At 41.5% G+C, this 16,682-nt stretch overlaps 1 protein-coding gene across 1 annotated transcript in view; it reads left to right on the top strand.

The window, feature by feature from the left end:
• LOC121856423 (Down syndrome cell adhesion molecule-like protein Dscam2) overlaps nt 1–16,682 on the top strand; it is a gene marked incomplete at its 3' end in the record, with an annotated part of 359,709 nt that overhangs the window by 329,846 nt on the left and 13,181 nt on the right. Inside the window, exons 15-26 of the mRNA XM_042352021.1 lie at nt 7,964–8,143; nt 8,503–8,634; nt 9,585–9,743; nt 10,019–10,212; nt 10,664–10,822; nt 11,002–11,029; nt 12,541–12,687; nt 13,143–13,298; nt 13,610–13,746; nt 14,498–14,672; nt 16,034–16,176; nt 16,336–16,555. Of these exons, the coding sequence (XP_042207955.1) occupies nt 7,964–8,143; nt 8,503–8,634; nt 9,585–9,743; nt 10,019–10,212; nt 10,664–10,822; nt 11,002–11,029; nt 12,541–12,687; nt 13,143–13,298; nt 13,610–13,746; nt 14,498–14,672; nt 16,034–16,176; nt 16,336–16,555 (1,830 nt within the window). The remainder of the gene's footprint in view (nt 1–7,963; nt 8,144–8,502; nt 8,635–9,584; nt 9,744–10,018; nt 10,213–10,663; nt 10,823–11,001; nt 11,030–12,540; nt 12,688–13,142; nt 13,299–13,609; nt 13,747–14,497; nt 14,673–16,033; nt 16,177–16,335; nt 16,556–16,682) is intronic.

Raw genomic sequence — 16,682 nt, 5'->3', positions numbered from 1 at the left:
ACTACACTACCAGAATATACACCTTTAAAACGACTACACTACCAGAATACATCTTTAAAACGACCACACTACCAGAATACACCTTTAAAACGACCACACTACCAGAATACACCTGTAAAACGACTACACTACCAGAATACACCTGTAAAACGACTACACTACCAGAATACACCTTTAAAACGACCACACTACCAGAATATACACCTCTAAAACGACTACACTACCAGAATATACACCTCTAAAACGACTACACTACCAGAATACACCTGTAAAACGACTACACTACCAGAATACACCTCTAAAACGACCACACTACACCACACACACACCGAGAGAACAACCAGGCCGCTTTTCCCGCGTGAACAACTGATAAACGAGAGACGTTTAGTAAAATGTGGCCCCGTTGTTGGTCGAGTTGAACCAGCGTTTATCCTAAGAGTCGTACATTAATACTGATTACAGCCTCGCCCTCTGAACACGGTTGCTTACACACGGGAAACATAAGGGTGTGTTGGTTGGGGTTTTTTCCTCGCTTTAATATTTGCAACTGGATATTTATTCATTCTCGTGGTATAACTTGTAAATGAAGAGTTGTTGTGAGAGTGTAGTGTGAAAGGTGAATGTATTTGATTTGTTTGTGTGTGGTTTTTATAATATTATATAATAGTAATGGGGGTTTAAGGTATGCAAAATATTAGATTGTGTGATTGCAATGTTTTTAAGTTCATCTTTCCGGTGTACAGTAGTATTCTTCTCACTCCGGCATGTGTGTCTTCGTCAGCATCTCCGTCAGTAGTTTTATTCCCCCAAGAGGTGAATTTGTATTGGTTTGATCATCAAATTTATGTCAGATTTCCCGTTTGTTTACTTAGAGAATACATGTGTTTACTAGTGTATTGTGAAGGACAGATTCTGATGTTTCTGTTGGTGACGTTATGACACTATATTAGGAAGCATATATTGTAAAAAAAAATTGCCTATATTATAAAAAAAATTTCCTATATTGTTTTTTTGTTTTTATTAAGGGGAGGATATATGTATTGAAGTGATTGTACTGTGATCTAGTTAATTAGGTAGTTTGGTAATTATGAATAGATCTATAGTTTGTTAATACTTTATATTGAGGTTGAAAAAATAAAACCTACACACACACACACACACACACACACACACACACACACACTATCTATCTATCTATCTATCTATCTATCTATCTATCTATCTATCTATCTATCTATCTATCTATCTATCTATCTAAAACACACACACACACACAACCTTGGCAAGAGAATAAATATAACTTTAAACTACTTTCGTCGCTGTAAAAGTTTTAACTTAGGACGCGATTATTTGGCTTCCAGATTTTTAGACAAGAAAGTTTGTTTGTTGTGCTTGATTGTCTTGACAATATCCTGCGTCAAGATGACAATTGTAGCTTTTGACTCAAGTTACCTGGATATTTTGTAGCCCTAGTTTAACAGAGTCTTGAGAAAGGGGACTTGTTGTTTATGCATGGGAGGAGTTAGGCGTGACGTCATTGTTTGTTTGTATGTTGCTCCGGGTATAAACAGTTAGTTAGGTGTGACGTCATTGTTTGTTTGTATGTTGCTCCGGGTATAAACAGCTAGTTAGGTGTGACGTCATTGTTTGTTTGTATGCTGCTCCGGGTATAAACAGCTAGTTAGGTGTGACGTCATTGTTTGGTTTGTATGTTGCTCCGGGTATAAACAGCTAGTTAGGTGTGACGTCATTGTTTGTTTGTATGTTGCTCCGGGTATAAACAGCTAGTTAGGCGTGACGTCATTGTTTGTTTGTATGTTGCTCCGGGTATAAACAGCTAGTTAGGTGTGACGTCATTGTTTGTTTGTATGCTGCTCCGGGTATAAACAGCTAGTTAGGTGTGACGTCATTTGCTCCAGGTATAGACAGGTAGTTTTGCCATGACATCATTGTTTGTTTACAAGTGTTCCCGGTAAACAGGTTGGTTAGGTTAGGTTAGGTTTAGGCTCTTTGAGCAATTTAACGAAAAAAATATAAAATAAAATGCTACCGTCTTGCTGTTCGTGGTACTTTTCCCAACATTATAAATCTTGTCTAGCTGCATAATGTTAAAAATATTACTGTGCAGAACATAAAAACCTGAAATAAATACCAAATATCACAATAACACACAAGGCAAGTGAGCGACGAACTACCTGTGTTATACCCTTGTTATACTTGTGTTATAAAGTGTGTTTCTTCACCTTTAATGATAAGATATAATAAATGGTCTAACAAATATTAAGTTGAATTAGTTATTAAGACTTCTTACAAATTCGTCACAGTCAGCAATAGCTTGTTCGGTTTGTAACATGGTTCATTGTGGTCCAGTGTTGAGAATGATACACGCACTCTTTCACACACACACACACACACACACACACACACACACGCTAAAACCTACTACACCATCTCGTAAACTCGTTGCTGTGATATAAAGATCAGACATCACGAGAAATTGACTACAACCTGCTAAGGAAAATGACATCTCAGTACAGCCATAAGTCACTGATATAATTTTGTTTTTCCTGCAGCAAGAAAAAGTCCAGTAATGGTGTTGTTAAGAGACAGAAAGGCGAGAAAACTCCGTCAGGCGGCAATCTGGGATCCACCATTTCTTTGGTCTCAACTCCCAAGTTTAATTAATCTTGATCCCGGGCTTGGCCAAGTCTCTCCCTCCGAGGAAAACTATTTCTAAGTTTGTTCATTAATGCCTCGTTATTTGAGGTAATTACTAGCCATTCACGCGGTCGTGTCAAGGCGGGGGAGTAAGAAAGATGGTGGTAGTCGTTGTGGTGGGGGTGGTAGTGGTGCTGCTGGAGGTGGTAGTGGTGCTGGTGGGGGTGGTAGTGGTGTTGCTGGAGGTGGTAGTGGTGCTGGTGGTAGTGGTGCTGGTGGAGGTGGTAGTGGTGCTGGTGGTAGTGGTGCTGCTGGAGGTGGTAGTGGTGCTGCTGGAGGTGGTTGTGGTGCTGGTGGTAGTGGTGCTGGTGGGGGTGGTAGTGGTGCTGGTGGTGAGTGGTGCCACTGGGGTAGTGGTGCTGCTGGAGGTGAGTAGTGGTGCTGGTAGTGGTGCTGGTGGTAGTGGTGCTGGTGGTAGGCTGGTAGTGGTGGGGGTGGTGGTGCTGGTGGTGCTGGTGGTAGTGGTGCTGGTGGTAGTGGTGCTGCTGGTGGTAGGTGCTGTGGAGTGTGGTGCTTGGTAGTGGTGCTGGTGGTAGTGGTGCTGCTGGAGGTGGTAGTGGTGCTGCTGGAGGTGGTTGTGGTGCTGGTGGTAGTGGTGCTGGTAGGGGTGGTTGTGTAGGAGGCGCCATTTGGGTAGAGTTTAATATCTTGGTAGATCTGTGCATGATGATGTATTCTGGTTCAGAGTTAAATAACAAATAATATATCTGTGTGCGTTCTTTTATATTGCAGTAGAGTTACATAACGACGTAGTGTTTTAGAGTAACTATATCACGCTATATACTGTAATACAATCAATTAGTCGAAGTACTGCGTGATACAACCCGCTTTTAGACCGCTTTGTGTATGATGGTAGATGTTACAACAGAGTCATCCTCCATGTGGTGTTATTCCTCCTCTCATGCCTGACCAGTTGAGATAGATCAAGTGAGTTGAGTATCCCTAATGACCTGGTAGGTGCTCCCGGATGAGGTCAACATGTAGAGACTATCAGTATGAGATCGTGACCTCTGGTTGGACACATCACTCCTGTAATACTGTACTCCAAGATCTTGACCACAACTCGGTACTAAAATTGTTGGTTCTTCTCACACAAACACCAGGGCGTCAGTGTTTGTTCGGGCCAGATATTTGGAGCGACAGGTACTCTAGGTGTGGATGTCTTAACCTCGGGCCGGACCCAGTTGTGTGTTGGGTTTAGTACCAGGGTGCACCACAGTCAGTGTAAGGACGACGTGGACAACATCAACCAAGAAATTTCCAAATACTTCGAGTTTCGTCTACGAGGTACCTTAGTTGACCCTGTTAATTTATCCTTTCACTTGTGTAGGTATTCAAGAAGAGCATCGGGAATTACCCTCGTCTCCATTCATCAAATCAAGTGACCTTTACTAATTAACATACTCCTCGTGGGCTACAGGTGGTCATCGGATCTAATAACCAGTCCATACAGGTGTCGGAAAACATACAAGTAAGAACACGACTCGGGCTTCTCCCAGATATAACAAGGAAGAAGTAACAAGGTCCGCTATTGTCCGTAATGTGTGATCAATAACCCTGGAGGGGGTTGCGCGGGCTGGCAGGTTTCCCCAGAGAGAAATGCCTCCTTGACATACACTAGAAGCAGCTTTTGTGGAAGCTCGAGGAGGAACAACAAAGTCTTCAAGGGGAGTGACACTCTCAGATGTTGACTTTTGGTGTGAATCCAGACTAACCTGGACGCTGAGTTGGAAGCACTGTGCAAGGGTCTCGGCCGTGCAAGGGTCTCGGCCACACGAGGAGGGTGTTTGTTATATAAACCATTGTCGCGTCGTGGCAGCAAGCTGTAGCTCTTTGTTTTACACGGAGACAAAAGGTAAGAGGTGAGAGAATTTATGCCACTATTTTCTTTAGATAAAACTGTGTTCCGACCCTGACACACACAGACATAAACACCGTGGCCTCACAGCAACATCACTAACCTTTTAAATGTTTTAAAGTTATGGGATCACGTGAAAATTAGACCCCCAGCTTATTTCATCTTAACATTAACCACCATAAAGCTAAGCTAAGCTAACCTAACCTTACCTAATCCCCCATGTAATATCGTTCAGTGTTTAATCACCTGTTGAAATAGGCTGGAGGGGGCTAATCTTCACCTGATCAAAACTATGGGTTGAAGTTTGTTACCAGTCAAGAAGTTTCGTTAGTGTGTCGTGTGAGGCACATCTTGGCAACGTCTGAGACTGGTGCTGGCCCCTCCCTCTCCACCCCAGATGCTATTAACTACCGTGAATAAAGTTTTATTACCTCGCACAAGTTTAATGCATTCGTAAAACGGCAAGTTGTAGGTAATGAACACTAAAAGATTTATGGAAAACGTGAAAAAGTTAGTCTCGCAGGATCCACAAACTGATGGTTGAAGGCGCGGTGCTGGTGAGGGAACGTTTTGGTGTCCAGACCGTGAGACAAACTTTCTTCCCTCCCCCAATAACATTCTTCCTTGTAACATTCTTTCTTTTACTCTTCCATTATTTTGATAAGAGTAAACAATATATTTTAGTGTATTAGTAAACTACCTGTACTCCCTGAGGTATATACGAGTGTACTACGAGCCTAAAACTTTGAAACAATACGTGAATAAAGTAAAAGAAAAAGTCTTACCCTCAGTCGTTTAATATATACATCAACGTTAAGTTTAGATTAAGTTAAACGAGATATTTTAGATGGAGTTTCTTAACGTTATGAAGAACTGGGGATGGTGTACATGTTGAAGTTACTCTCAGAGGGGAAGTCTAAAAGAAAAAGAACGACTTGTATCTAAGTTATTGTGTAATAAAATGAGAATCAGAGGAAAAAGGTCACAGAAAGGTAACTTAACCTAACCTGACCTAACCTGACCTAACCTATCCCCTCCAAACCTATCCCATCCTAACCTATTCTGTATTAACCTAACCTAACCGACTTTTTTCCGGTCACAAGAAAATGAGGCTGTTTACCATAATTTTGAATCGAGTTAGAAGTTATAAGTAGATAGATGGATTTGTGTATGAGATAAAGGAATTCTATTAACGAGAGATGTAGTGTACCGTGTATATAGAAATTGCAATAGAATAAGATTGGAACGTGAAAAGAAGTTATGAGAGGCAATTTGAGGTTTGGTATAACTTGATAATGATACAAATAGTTTAATATCAACACCTCATACGTCAGAGCAAGACGGACAGGTATGATATATTGTACAAGAAAATATGTAAAAGTTATGTATGTGTGAACCTGGAATGTCTAAATATGTACTTTTTATATACATTTCTAATTATTTTATACATATTAAATTCTACTATATTTATCCTTTTTTTTTTAGTTATTTTTTTTGTATTTATTTCATATGTGTTTATAGTTTGTACACCTTAATAGGAACAGGTGTATAGCGCAGGTGAGGTCAGGTATTATTAACACACTGATTGCCGGAGTAGTAATTTGCTTCTCATGCTTAATATCCGTTCTCAGGATGGAATATACCTGCTCTATATCCCAGCGCTATATATTTTTTCTGATGCTGTAGATTAAAAAAAAAAAAACACTCCTCGTCTGGATGAGTGTGGAGAAGCCTGAAGGTGTGGTAGTCAATTTCCTGTCCTTTCCTCCTGAACTCTCTCTAAGACATCGATGAACCGCTTCTCGACCCGGACTTTGTGCTTGAGTGATCTATACTAGCTCCCACAATGTATGGTCAATTGGTCATAGTACTACTGACGATGGTCTATATTTAATGCTAACTACTTCGTCAGGTGTAGAGCCTCCGCTACAACGCACTTTATAACATTAATATATATATATAAAAAAACTATATATAATAAAATGGTTTACTTTTTAATTACATATTTCATTACAAGTTGGTTCATTTGTTGGGGTTTTCAGTAATAATTGAATAGATGAAATTTTTAGGGTTATCAAGTCTTTAAAAGTATTCAGTAGGTAAAGAAAACCTCACCTAATATACTAATGTGTGGTTTTTTGTTGACTCTCAGTGGAAATAATTGACTCGTGTGTTATTCTTTTTTGATATTTACTGTTGGTGAGAATAACACTTTGAGTGTCGTAAAAGATCATAATATCGAAGACTCTCTCTCTCTCTCTCTCTCTCTCTCTCTCTCTCTCTCTCCTCTCTCTCTCTCTCTCTCTCTCTCTCTCTCTCTCTCTCTCTCCATAACCCTCATTTCCCTCCCCCCACCTCCGTCTCTGCCCCCCCCCCTCCCATCTAGCAACCGTGTCATTTTTTCCTCGCCGTTGATTGGCTGGGTAAGTTTTAATCGGAAGTGGAGGAAAGTCTTCAGGGGTGTTAGATGTTGGTGAGTTGGTAAGGCGTTTATAGCCAGTGTGTGTTTATGTGTGTCGTGTAAGCTACCACCTCGTCCTCGTCCGCCAGGTAAAAGGAACGATTTCATGGCTTCTCTCTTTTTGTGGGGTAAAGGCGCGAAAGGAGAGTTTTGGCGGGAAAAAAAGATATTACGCGGGAGAAAGTTTTGGCGGGAGAAAGAGTTTTAACGAGAGATTAGGTTTATGGTGGATGATTGGGTTTTAACGAGAGATTATAGGTTTATGGTGGTTGATTGGGTTTTAACGAGAGATTAGGTTTATGGTGGATGATTGGGTTTTAACGAGAGATTAGGTTTATGGTGGATGATTGGGTTTTAACGAAATATTAGGTTTATGGTGGATGATTGGGTTTTAACGTAATGGTGGATCGGGTTTAGAGATTAGGTTTATGGTGATTAGGTTTATGGTGGATGATTGGGTTTTAACGAAATATTAGGTTTATAATACGTAACTTTCTCCGTCTTGGTGTCTATAAGAAAGTGATTCAATGTTATAACGAAGTCCCCGTATGTACTGAGGTTTAGAAGGAAGTGTCGAGTCATTTTTTTCCCAAAGTCTACGAGTAACTTTCTCAGGGCCAGCGTGAAATTTCCATCAACATCTAGTGTCTGTAACGTTGCCCTGGACCTGTGTGTGTATGTCATGTAGCCGACAGTTATGCTTCTAAATATGCTCATCAACTGCTACTCGTCTTAGCCATTGTTTACACGTGCTATCGTTCAGGATTTATAATTAATTTTGTTTATTATAAGACTCAGATGTATGAGTCTAGCTAAGTGTTACCTCGTTTTATTCTGAGACTAATATGTAATTGTGGCAGAGGATAAAATTTGCCACGATGATAACCAAATATGTACTGACAACCTAACCTAACCTAATCCAACAGATGGCGTGGGTTTGGACGAGGCCTCATCCGTGGTGGGTGACGGGTGGCGCATCAGGACTCCACGGGCTGGTTCCCTCAGAATCCGAGACTCCCGCGCAGAGGACAGTGGGCGGTACTTGTGTCACGCCCAGAATGGTGTCAATCCGCCCATCTCTAAGACCATTAACCTGTCCGTCTTAGGTGAGTTAATACAATATTCCTCCCTATACAAGTTAACACTACACGATTTCAACTTGCGTCTTCTAATCAACAACCTAACCTAACCTTACTTAACCTAACCTTACCTAGTCTTGCCTCACCTGTCCTGTACTTACCGCCCCAGTTTTTCTCATCTCCAAAACTATGCCAAATTTCTTCTCATTTCTTCCCTAGGTTGATAAATCATAACACGAGGCTGATCAAAACGTAAAATTTCACCTTCATTGCCTCACATGACGCCCTGAACTTTGTCCTTATTGTTGTATGCGTCAGTTTGTTGTGTTGTAGATGTAAGTTAGTATAAGATCTGAATGGGTGTATAAAGGTTATGGTTGTGACAGAGGGAGCTCGTATGGAGGAGCGAGTGGTGAACCAATCAGCAGCAGTGGGTGACAGTGTGGCTCTGAGGTGCCCGGCGAGAGGAGACCTGCCCCTGGCCTTCACCTGGGCCCGTGACGGTCTACCCATCACAGGTAAGTCACAGTAATTATCCCCTCCATAGCCTCCAGAACCACATGAATATTTGTTCATTAGATTTACCTGTACTAAAGTTAATCATGCCGCTATAGTGTTCAGTCAAGCCTCCCTGTTCACTTTATATTGTCTAGATAAGTTTAATTCAATTGGTGTAAACACAAAACTTAAGTCTAGTACCACGAGATATTTACAAATAGACTTTATAATTCAGTGCCAACAAGATACAAATTTGTCCTCCTGTAAAATAGATCATTCCTAGCCTCCAGTTTCAGCCAGCCAACAACTCTATTCTAACAGCTCTCAGGGGGTCCTTGATCGTACCGGAACTAGTAATCTATTCCATTTTGGGATCACCACATTTTTAACAGTAGGCTTCGTCTTTTTTGCTCTCCTCCATAACTTAACTATACATAATTAATTCTTTATGGCCGTAATGTTGACTCTTAACACGTGGGATGGGTGTTATACAGTCCTACTGATAACTGTTTCACACAATACAATCTAAAGCTATATCGTTTATCAAGAACCAGTCTTTCACTTTCGCCATACGTTCATTCCATTTCAGGTGATTCTTCGTCTTTAGTTTTCTCATATCTATTGTTTATTTCTTCCCTTGGATAGTATACCAGTAACATCTTCTCAATATCAGACTTCACTGTTTCTCATCTCCTCGTTCCTTACATTTTTTCCATTATAGAATTCCGTCCCCTGTCACGTCTTTCCACCTGTCCACAATCTACAATTCTTTGAGAAGTAGGATATTTAGACATCTTTTATCACGCGAGTAAACATAATTTTATCTCTCCTATCCATGGTGTGGGAGGTCAGTTTGTTCGTGAAATTATCCATGGGAAGCGACACTGTCATCTATACAACCCCTAGTTCATTACGATGTGGAAAATGGCTGTCATGAGTACTTGGTGATGACCCTGTGTGTGTGTGACAGGTGCGCCATCGTCAGAGGTAGAGATTGGTCTGGAGGAGGGAGGGAGGACGTCAGTGTTGATGATCCCCTCCACCAGCCGCTCCCACGCCGCTGTCTACACCTGCCAGGCCTCCAATCGCTACGGTGCCGACTCCACCACCTTCTTCCTCAACGTTGTGGGTAAGTTAGCGGTGTGACAGGTACTTTGATCACTATTCTTCTTGGCTAATAGAAGTGTTAAGAGGTGTCCTTTTGCTAGAATTTTGATCTTGTATTTAATATAATGTGTTTTGTCAGTCACAGTTGAAGGGCAAAATATTTATTAAAATGTTTCTGGTGTTATGATGCTGTTGAAGGTAGATAAATACTGGTGCTTCCACGACGTAGGTTAGTCACACAGGCTGGTGTGTTTGTATGGTGTAACGAGGTGCACGGTATAACACTCTCCCCTACAGAGCGGCCAGACCCCCCGGGACACGTCCATGTGAGGGAGGTCACCAGCCGTCACGTGTCCCTGGCTTGGGCACCACCCTTTGATGGCAACTCTCCGCTGACCCACTACCTGCTGCAACACTGGCCCGCCCACGATGCTGCCCCCATGCCCACTAACACCACCCTCCCCCTGGACCTGACCCAGGCTACACTCAAGGTAACGCCCACATACACCTCCCTCCCCACACCTTATCTATCTATCTATCTATCTATCTATCTATCTATCTATCTATCTATCTATCTATCTATCTATCTATCTATCTATCTATCTATCTATCTATCTATCTATCTATCTATCTATCTATCTATCTATCTATCTATCTATCTATCTATCCCATCTATCTATCTATCTGTCTGTCTATATGTCTGTCTGTCTGTCATCTGTCTGTCTGTCTGTCTGTCTGTCTGTCTGTCTGTCTGTCTGTCTGTCTGTCTGTCTGTCTGTCTGTCTGTCTGTCTGTCTGTCTGTCTGTCTGTCTGTCTGTCTGTGTAACTATCAATGTAACTCTATCAAACTGTATACATGTATGTATTATTTGCAGTTGTTGAGTTAATATTCATAACACACATACAGCCAGTGTTGAGACTCTCTGTCTTGCCCCACACAGGGTTTGTCTCCAGGCCGCACTACGTGCAGGTGTTGGCTGTTAACGCTCGAGGGGCGTCTCTCCCGACCTGAGCATCCACCACCTGCAGGAACCACCTGCCCCGCCCACGCCTCCGTGCCCACGCCCGCCAGCAGACCCACTATCACCCTTACTTGGCAGGTATGTTGTCTCACCTTTCATAAATTAACACCACGATTGGAGGTACCGCTTTGAATGGGGTGACACACATGAGAATAAAAAGCCTATTTCTTATTAACCCAGTAAGTGTAGTGACTTATTATGTATATACAAGTAGTGGTATAATCTGCATGTGTGAGTGAACCTGCCACCATCACTAGGCGCCAGCAGCACCTGAGCCCCGGCCAGGTGAGTGCACCAGGTGGGTTATCACGAGGCAGGAGGCTGAGCCGAGGAGGGAGTACAGGTGGAGGAGTGTTCGAGGAGGAACCATGACCACAGAGATCCTGGGCCTGAGACCACACACCGCCTACAGGGGTCACCGTCAGAGCTGTGAACCAGGTGGGAGCCGGACCACCTGCAGGGGGTGTAACAGTCACCACCAGCCAGGGAGGTTAGTCGTGGTATTATATTTCCTTTTTCTGTGAGTTCTCTTCTGTTATCCATATATCATAGCATATACATAGACATAATACATATACATATACATAATACATATATACATGTTCATATACCAGAGGCAACGTAAACCAGAAAACATTTAGTTAAACTCGTAATCCTCTTAACATATTCATATAAAAATAATTTGCAGAAGTCGTATTTCTCTCTTACACAACACCCACCACTAGTGACTGTCCCCACCAGCCCACCACCACCACTAGTGACTGAAAATACCACCAGCCCACCACCACCACTAGTGACTGTCCCCACCAGCCCACCACCACCACTAGTGACATCCCCTGGCCCACCACCACCACTTGTGACTGTCCCCACCAGCCCACCACCACCACCACTAGTATTTCTCCCCACCAGCCCACCACCACCACTAGTGACTGTCCCCCCCCACCAGCCCACCCACCACCACTAGTGACTGTCCCCCACCAGCCACCACCCCACTAGTGACTGTCCCCCACCAGCCTACCACCACCACCACTAGTATTCTTCCACCACCACCACCACCACTAGTGACTGCCCCCACCACCACCACCACCACCACTAGTGACTGTCCCCCACCAGCCACCACCACCACACAGTGACGCCCCCACCAGCCCACCACCACCACCACCACTAGTAGCTGTCCCCACCAGCCCACCCACCACCACTAGTGACTGTCCCCCACTGACCCACCACCACCACTAGTGACTGTCCCCACCAGCCCACCACCACCACTGGTGACTGGCTCCCCCACCAGCCCCACCACAGTGACTGTCCCCACCAACCCCACCACCACCACCAGTGACTGTCCCCACCAGCCCCACCACCGCCACTGGTGACTGTGCCCACCACCACCCACAGCCACCACTAGTGACTGTGTCCACCACCAGTGACTGTCCCCACCAACCCCACCAGCCCACCACCACCACCAGTGACTGTCCCCCACCAGCCCACCACCACCACCAGTGACTGTCCCCCACCAGCCCACCACCACCACCAGTGACTGTCCCCCACCAGTCCACCACCACCAAGCTGCTGTTCACATTATAAATATTCCTAAAATCTTATTCCTGTTGTCATCAAAGGTCACATTATCCAAGCTTATAATCATATAATGTTAGTTTACCGTGGTTGTAATTATACACTAGTCGCTATTAATGTTTTTTTGTATCTTTGTCTAAATATCAATGAATTTTAATCATATCCCTGATATTTAAATATTTTCAATGAGGTTTGTTCATGATTACTACTTTTCCGCCCTACAGTACCGTCATCACCACCAGAAAACGTTAAGTGTGATCCCCTATCGTCCCAAGCTCTGAGGGTCCGCTGGAATCCCTTACCTCTCAACCTTTCTAATGGTCCTGTTCAGGGCTACAAGGTCTTCTATAAGAGAACATCCAATATTGAAGGTGAGGGAAGGATGACGTCAGTTGTGGAAGCTTGATTTTTTTAAGGAATGTGAATTAGCTATTTCTTGTTAATGAATTTGATATGTCCTATTAAAGAACCATTGGTGCTAGTTGTATTATAAATAGGAGTAATAGGAGACAGGTAAGATAAGTTGTAATTGTTTTATATGAGTGTTGAGAGTTAATGAATAGAAATCAAATCTCTGAATTACCTGTTGGCATTATAATAATCCAATGAAAATTAATACATACTATTAATTTAGCGAATCGGGTTATATATATATATATATATATATATATATATATATATATATATATATATATATATATATATATATATATATATATATATATATATATATATATATATATATATATATATATATATATATTATAGACTGATAATATAATCGGTCTTCAAGCTACCAATTTTGACCTAGAAACTTCAATTATAGGATCCAACGCAGTGGAGATCAAACGTACCACCAACTTGGAGACTAACTTACAAGGATTAGGTCGCTTCACCAACTACAGCGTGAGAGTCCTAGCCTTCACAGCGGCTGGGGATGGTGTCGTCTCTACCCGTATACACTGTGCTACTCTGCAGGATGGTGGGTATATTTCTTCACATTTCTTACGATACACTGTTATATACATGGGTTTAAAATATACATGTAATGATAAATAAACAGATGGATGAATATACTTATTGTAGAGTTGAAAATTCATAGTATACACAAACACCAAATACTTACATGGTATAGAAAAACAAATTGTACTGGGTGTTTTTTTTTTAGCTGTTTTTAATCTAGTTTTCCGGGTGTTATGTAGTGGCAGCTCATCAATAGGTAAAATATGTATAGGTGTTAAGCGTCTTTGTGTTAATAGCTTCATTGAGATGGTTGTGCGGTTATATTAACAGTTCCTGGAGCACCAGCAGCCATACGAGCTCTTCCTGCTGGTCGGAAAACAATCGTGGTCTCCTGGCTACCACCATCGCGTCCAAATGGTGTCCTTAATCACTACACTCTTTACTACCGTCCACTCAATGCTCCACAGGTAAGCATCTCTCTGGTTTTACCTGCATAACTCAATTAACCCTTGTATAGTGTTTAATATTTCTATCCTCAACAATTTATATTCCCTCATTTTGCCTCAAGTTACTTTTATTTGATGTTGTAAAAGATTATGTGAAGGAGGAAAGTATGTCATTAGGTAGTTACATTGTGTTACTAGTACCCAGAGATGTGATCAATGGTATAGTTAAGGAGTCATCGTAGTAAATGTCTTGTATGTATGTATGTATGTTTGTATGTATATTGAATGGATAGTGCAACAACATAAATTAGGAGAAAGTAAAAAAAAAAAATTCCTCCTCTCCTCACCATGATTGTTGCTCCATTTTTATAGTCTTAGATGTGTAGCTTCAGAACATTATAGCACTTACGTTAAGTCTATAATTTTTTTTTATAGCTGCAGTAAACTTCACATCATTGTTACCCCCTATGAGATGTATTCTTCATCCTTGTGTTGATGGGCAGTAGTATCTGGCTATATACTTAACATATTTGTCTATGATCTAAAGTAAACTATCACTTATGCTTCTTGCCTCTAGAATAACACTGTTTTTTATACGTAACTGAGCTGTAAAAAGATAAACACGGACTCACTTGGAATTAGTATTTAGTAACAGAAAAGGAGTAAAAAATTCTGGATGTATTTCATTGGTTGTAATATTTGAGGTTATGAGAGAAGTTATAATACGGATAATAATATCAGTCATATGAGAGGTTGTATATATTACCATCAGGCCACGAGTAGTTTGGTGGTGGCAGCAGAGGCCGGAGCGGTGCCTTGGATAGAACTGAAACGAGAGGTCGGGGAACTGGACACCCACGCCCGGTATGAGTTCTGGGTGACATCCTCCACTCATGTAGGCGAGGGTGCTGCATCCAGGGTGGTATCCGAGAGTCCTTCCTCAACAGGTGGGTCTTATAACACCTGAGGTTCATTATATCTGTAAAAACACATCAGCATAAAGTAGGTCAAGAAATAATGCCATACAAGAAATGATGAATTGTTATTATTGACGATGTAGTTTGAGGGATAACAAAGTGTAGTATTCAATAACCCAAGAGGAGTTAGGTTATTTTAGAATACTGTATATTTTGAAAAAAAAATGTATATCGGTTTTATAATTCCGTTTAAATAAATCGAAATCGGAATAAAATAGTTGGTTATGCTGATGTTTGTGAATGGGTGTTTTTGATGCAGTTGACGTTGGTGTTGGGTGACTTAACCACAGGTTTTACACACACAGTTTATGAAGCATATTATGTATAGCGTTGTTCGTCTCTGTGAACTTTTAACTCCATAACAATATCTCAAGTATCAGTGACACTTTACTATATAAACACGTGGGTTTTCACTTTTCCCAAAAATGTCGATTTGCGTCAAAAATATGTCTGACCTAATACAATACCTTGGTTTTCGGCACTTAGGGTAAAAAAAAATAGATTTTGTTTAAATTTCATACAAAGGTAGTACTCTACATGCTAATTTAGGATCTGGGTTCACAATTTAAAAATTCGAGTATTTAGTGTTAATTATTGATCTTTGAAATAATTAGACATTTAAAAAGTCAATTATACTGTTTCCCTAAGTTTTAAATCATCATTTTGTACATTTTCTTAAAAATATAGACTATCGGGGTGTCTACTGGTCTGGAAAACCTGGAAAAGGCAGGGAATTTTACAAATAAACCTAGAATTTTAGGTGAATTTATTTCAACTTCAATTTTTTTACAGCAATCTTACCATAAATTAATGATGTACTATACAATAGGTAAATAGTTAAACTTTTAAGAACAAATTCCAGTAAATAGCCCACCCCAATAAGTGAATTATTTGTGTACTGTACCTAGCATATTTCATGTTAGATCAAATAACCAAAAAATAAAAGTTGTACCTACTGATTCTGCAATGAGTATTGTCAGAGATGAATTGTTCTTATAATTAAGTGACTTTATTTAAGTAGATTATTCCACATATTAATCATGAGTCATTAAGGTGGATCAGGAGTGTGATTTTTTGTTTTGGGGCTGATTTCCGGCATTTTGGAAACGCCCAGGTCGATCCACGTGAATTGCACAAATATGAGGAGAAAACTATGGGGGAGAGGGGGGGGGGGTCAAGGTAATATTGGTCAGGTGCCGTACTCCTTGGGTTAGGGAAATACACATTCATTTTGGAGTCCGAGAACCTTAGGAAAAAAAATTAATGAACGTTATTAAGTTATCTAGGTGGTAGTTAATGCAAGTAATAACTCCGCGTTGTGTTGTGTACAGTTGCAGCAAGGATCAGGTCATTTGGACAGACTGTGGAGGTGCAGGCCGGGGGAACTCTCACCCTGCCCTGTGCTGTGGTGGGTATACCAACACCTACCGTCACCTGGACACACCTCGGCCGAGACAACATCCCCCAGACACAGGTATACGTTTACTCCTTCCTTCACCATTATGAGTCTTCTCACCTGACCATCAATACCACAAGTATATTCGTACGTTATATAGTATATGGTATTTAATCATTTTATTCATAAGTGTATTTCTTGGAATCCTGTTATAATAAATGACATTTTTCTATATAGGTACTTCCAGACGACTCATTACACGTGTCTGTAGTGGGGGCAGATGTCGCTGGTAACTACACCTGCCACACCCACAATCCCAGCGGGCGTGATGAGGTAACCTGGGTGGTGCAGGTGGTCCAGGCGCCCCCACCGCCCACACTACGGGTCCAGTACGCCACTGAAACAGCCATACATCTATCTTGGGACACAACTGGTGATGGAGGCAAACCTATTACCGGTACATCCAGATGATTAACCTTATCAGCACATTGTTTTATTAGTCTCAAATTACAGTAGTCTATTAATTAGCTTTATTCTTGCACTACTATGTGTTTGTATATCAAGTTAATGACCTTCATATTATG

Source organism: Homarus americanus, unplaced genomic scaffold, assembly GCF_018991925.1.
Source record: "Homarus americanus isolate GMGI-L3 unplaced genomic scaffold, GMGI_Hamer_2.0 scaffold10853, whole genome shotgun sequence".
In the NCBI taxonomy this organism is placed as follows: Eukaryota; Metazoa; Arthropoda; class Malacostraca; order Decapoda; family Nephropidae; genus Homarus; species Homarus americanus.
The sequence above is the reverse complement of the archived record's forward strand: the minus strand, read 5'-3'. Positions and strand labels throughout refer to the sequence as shown.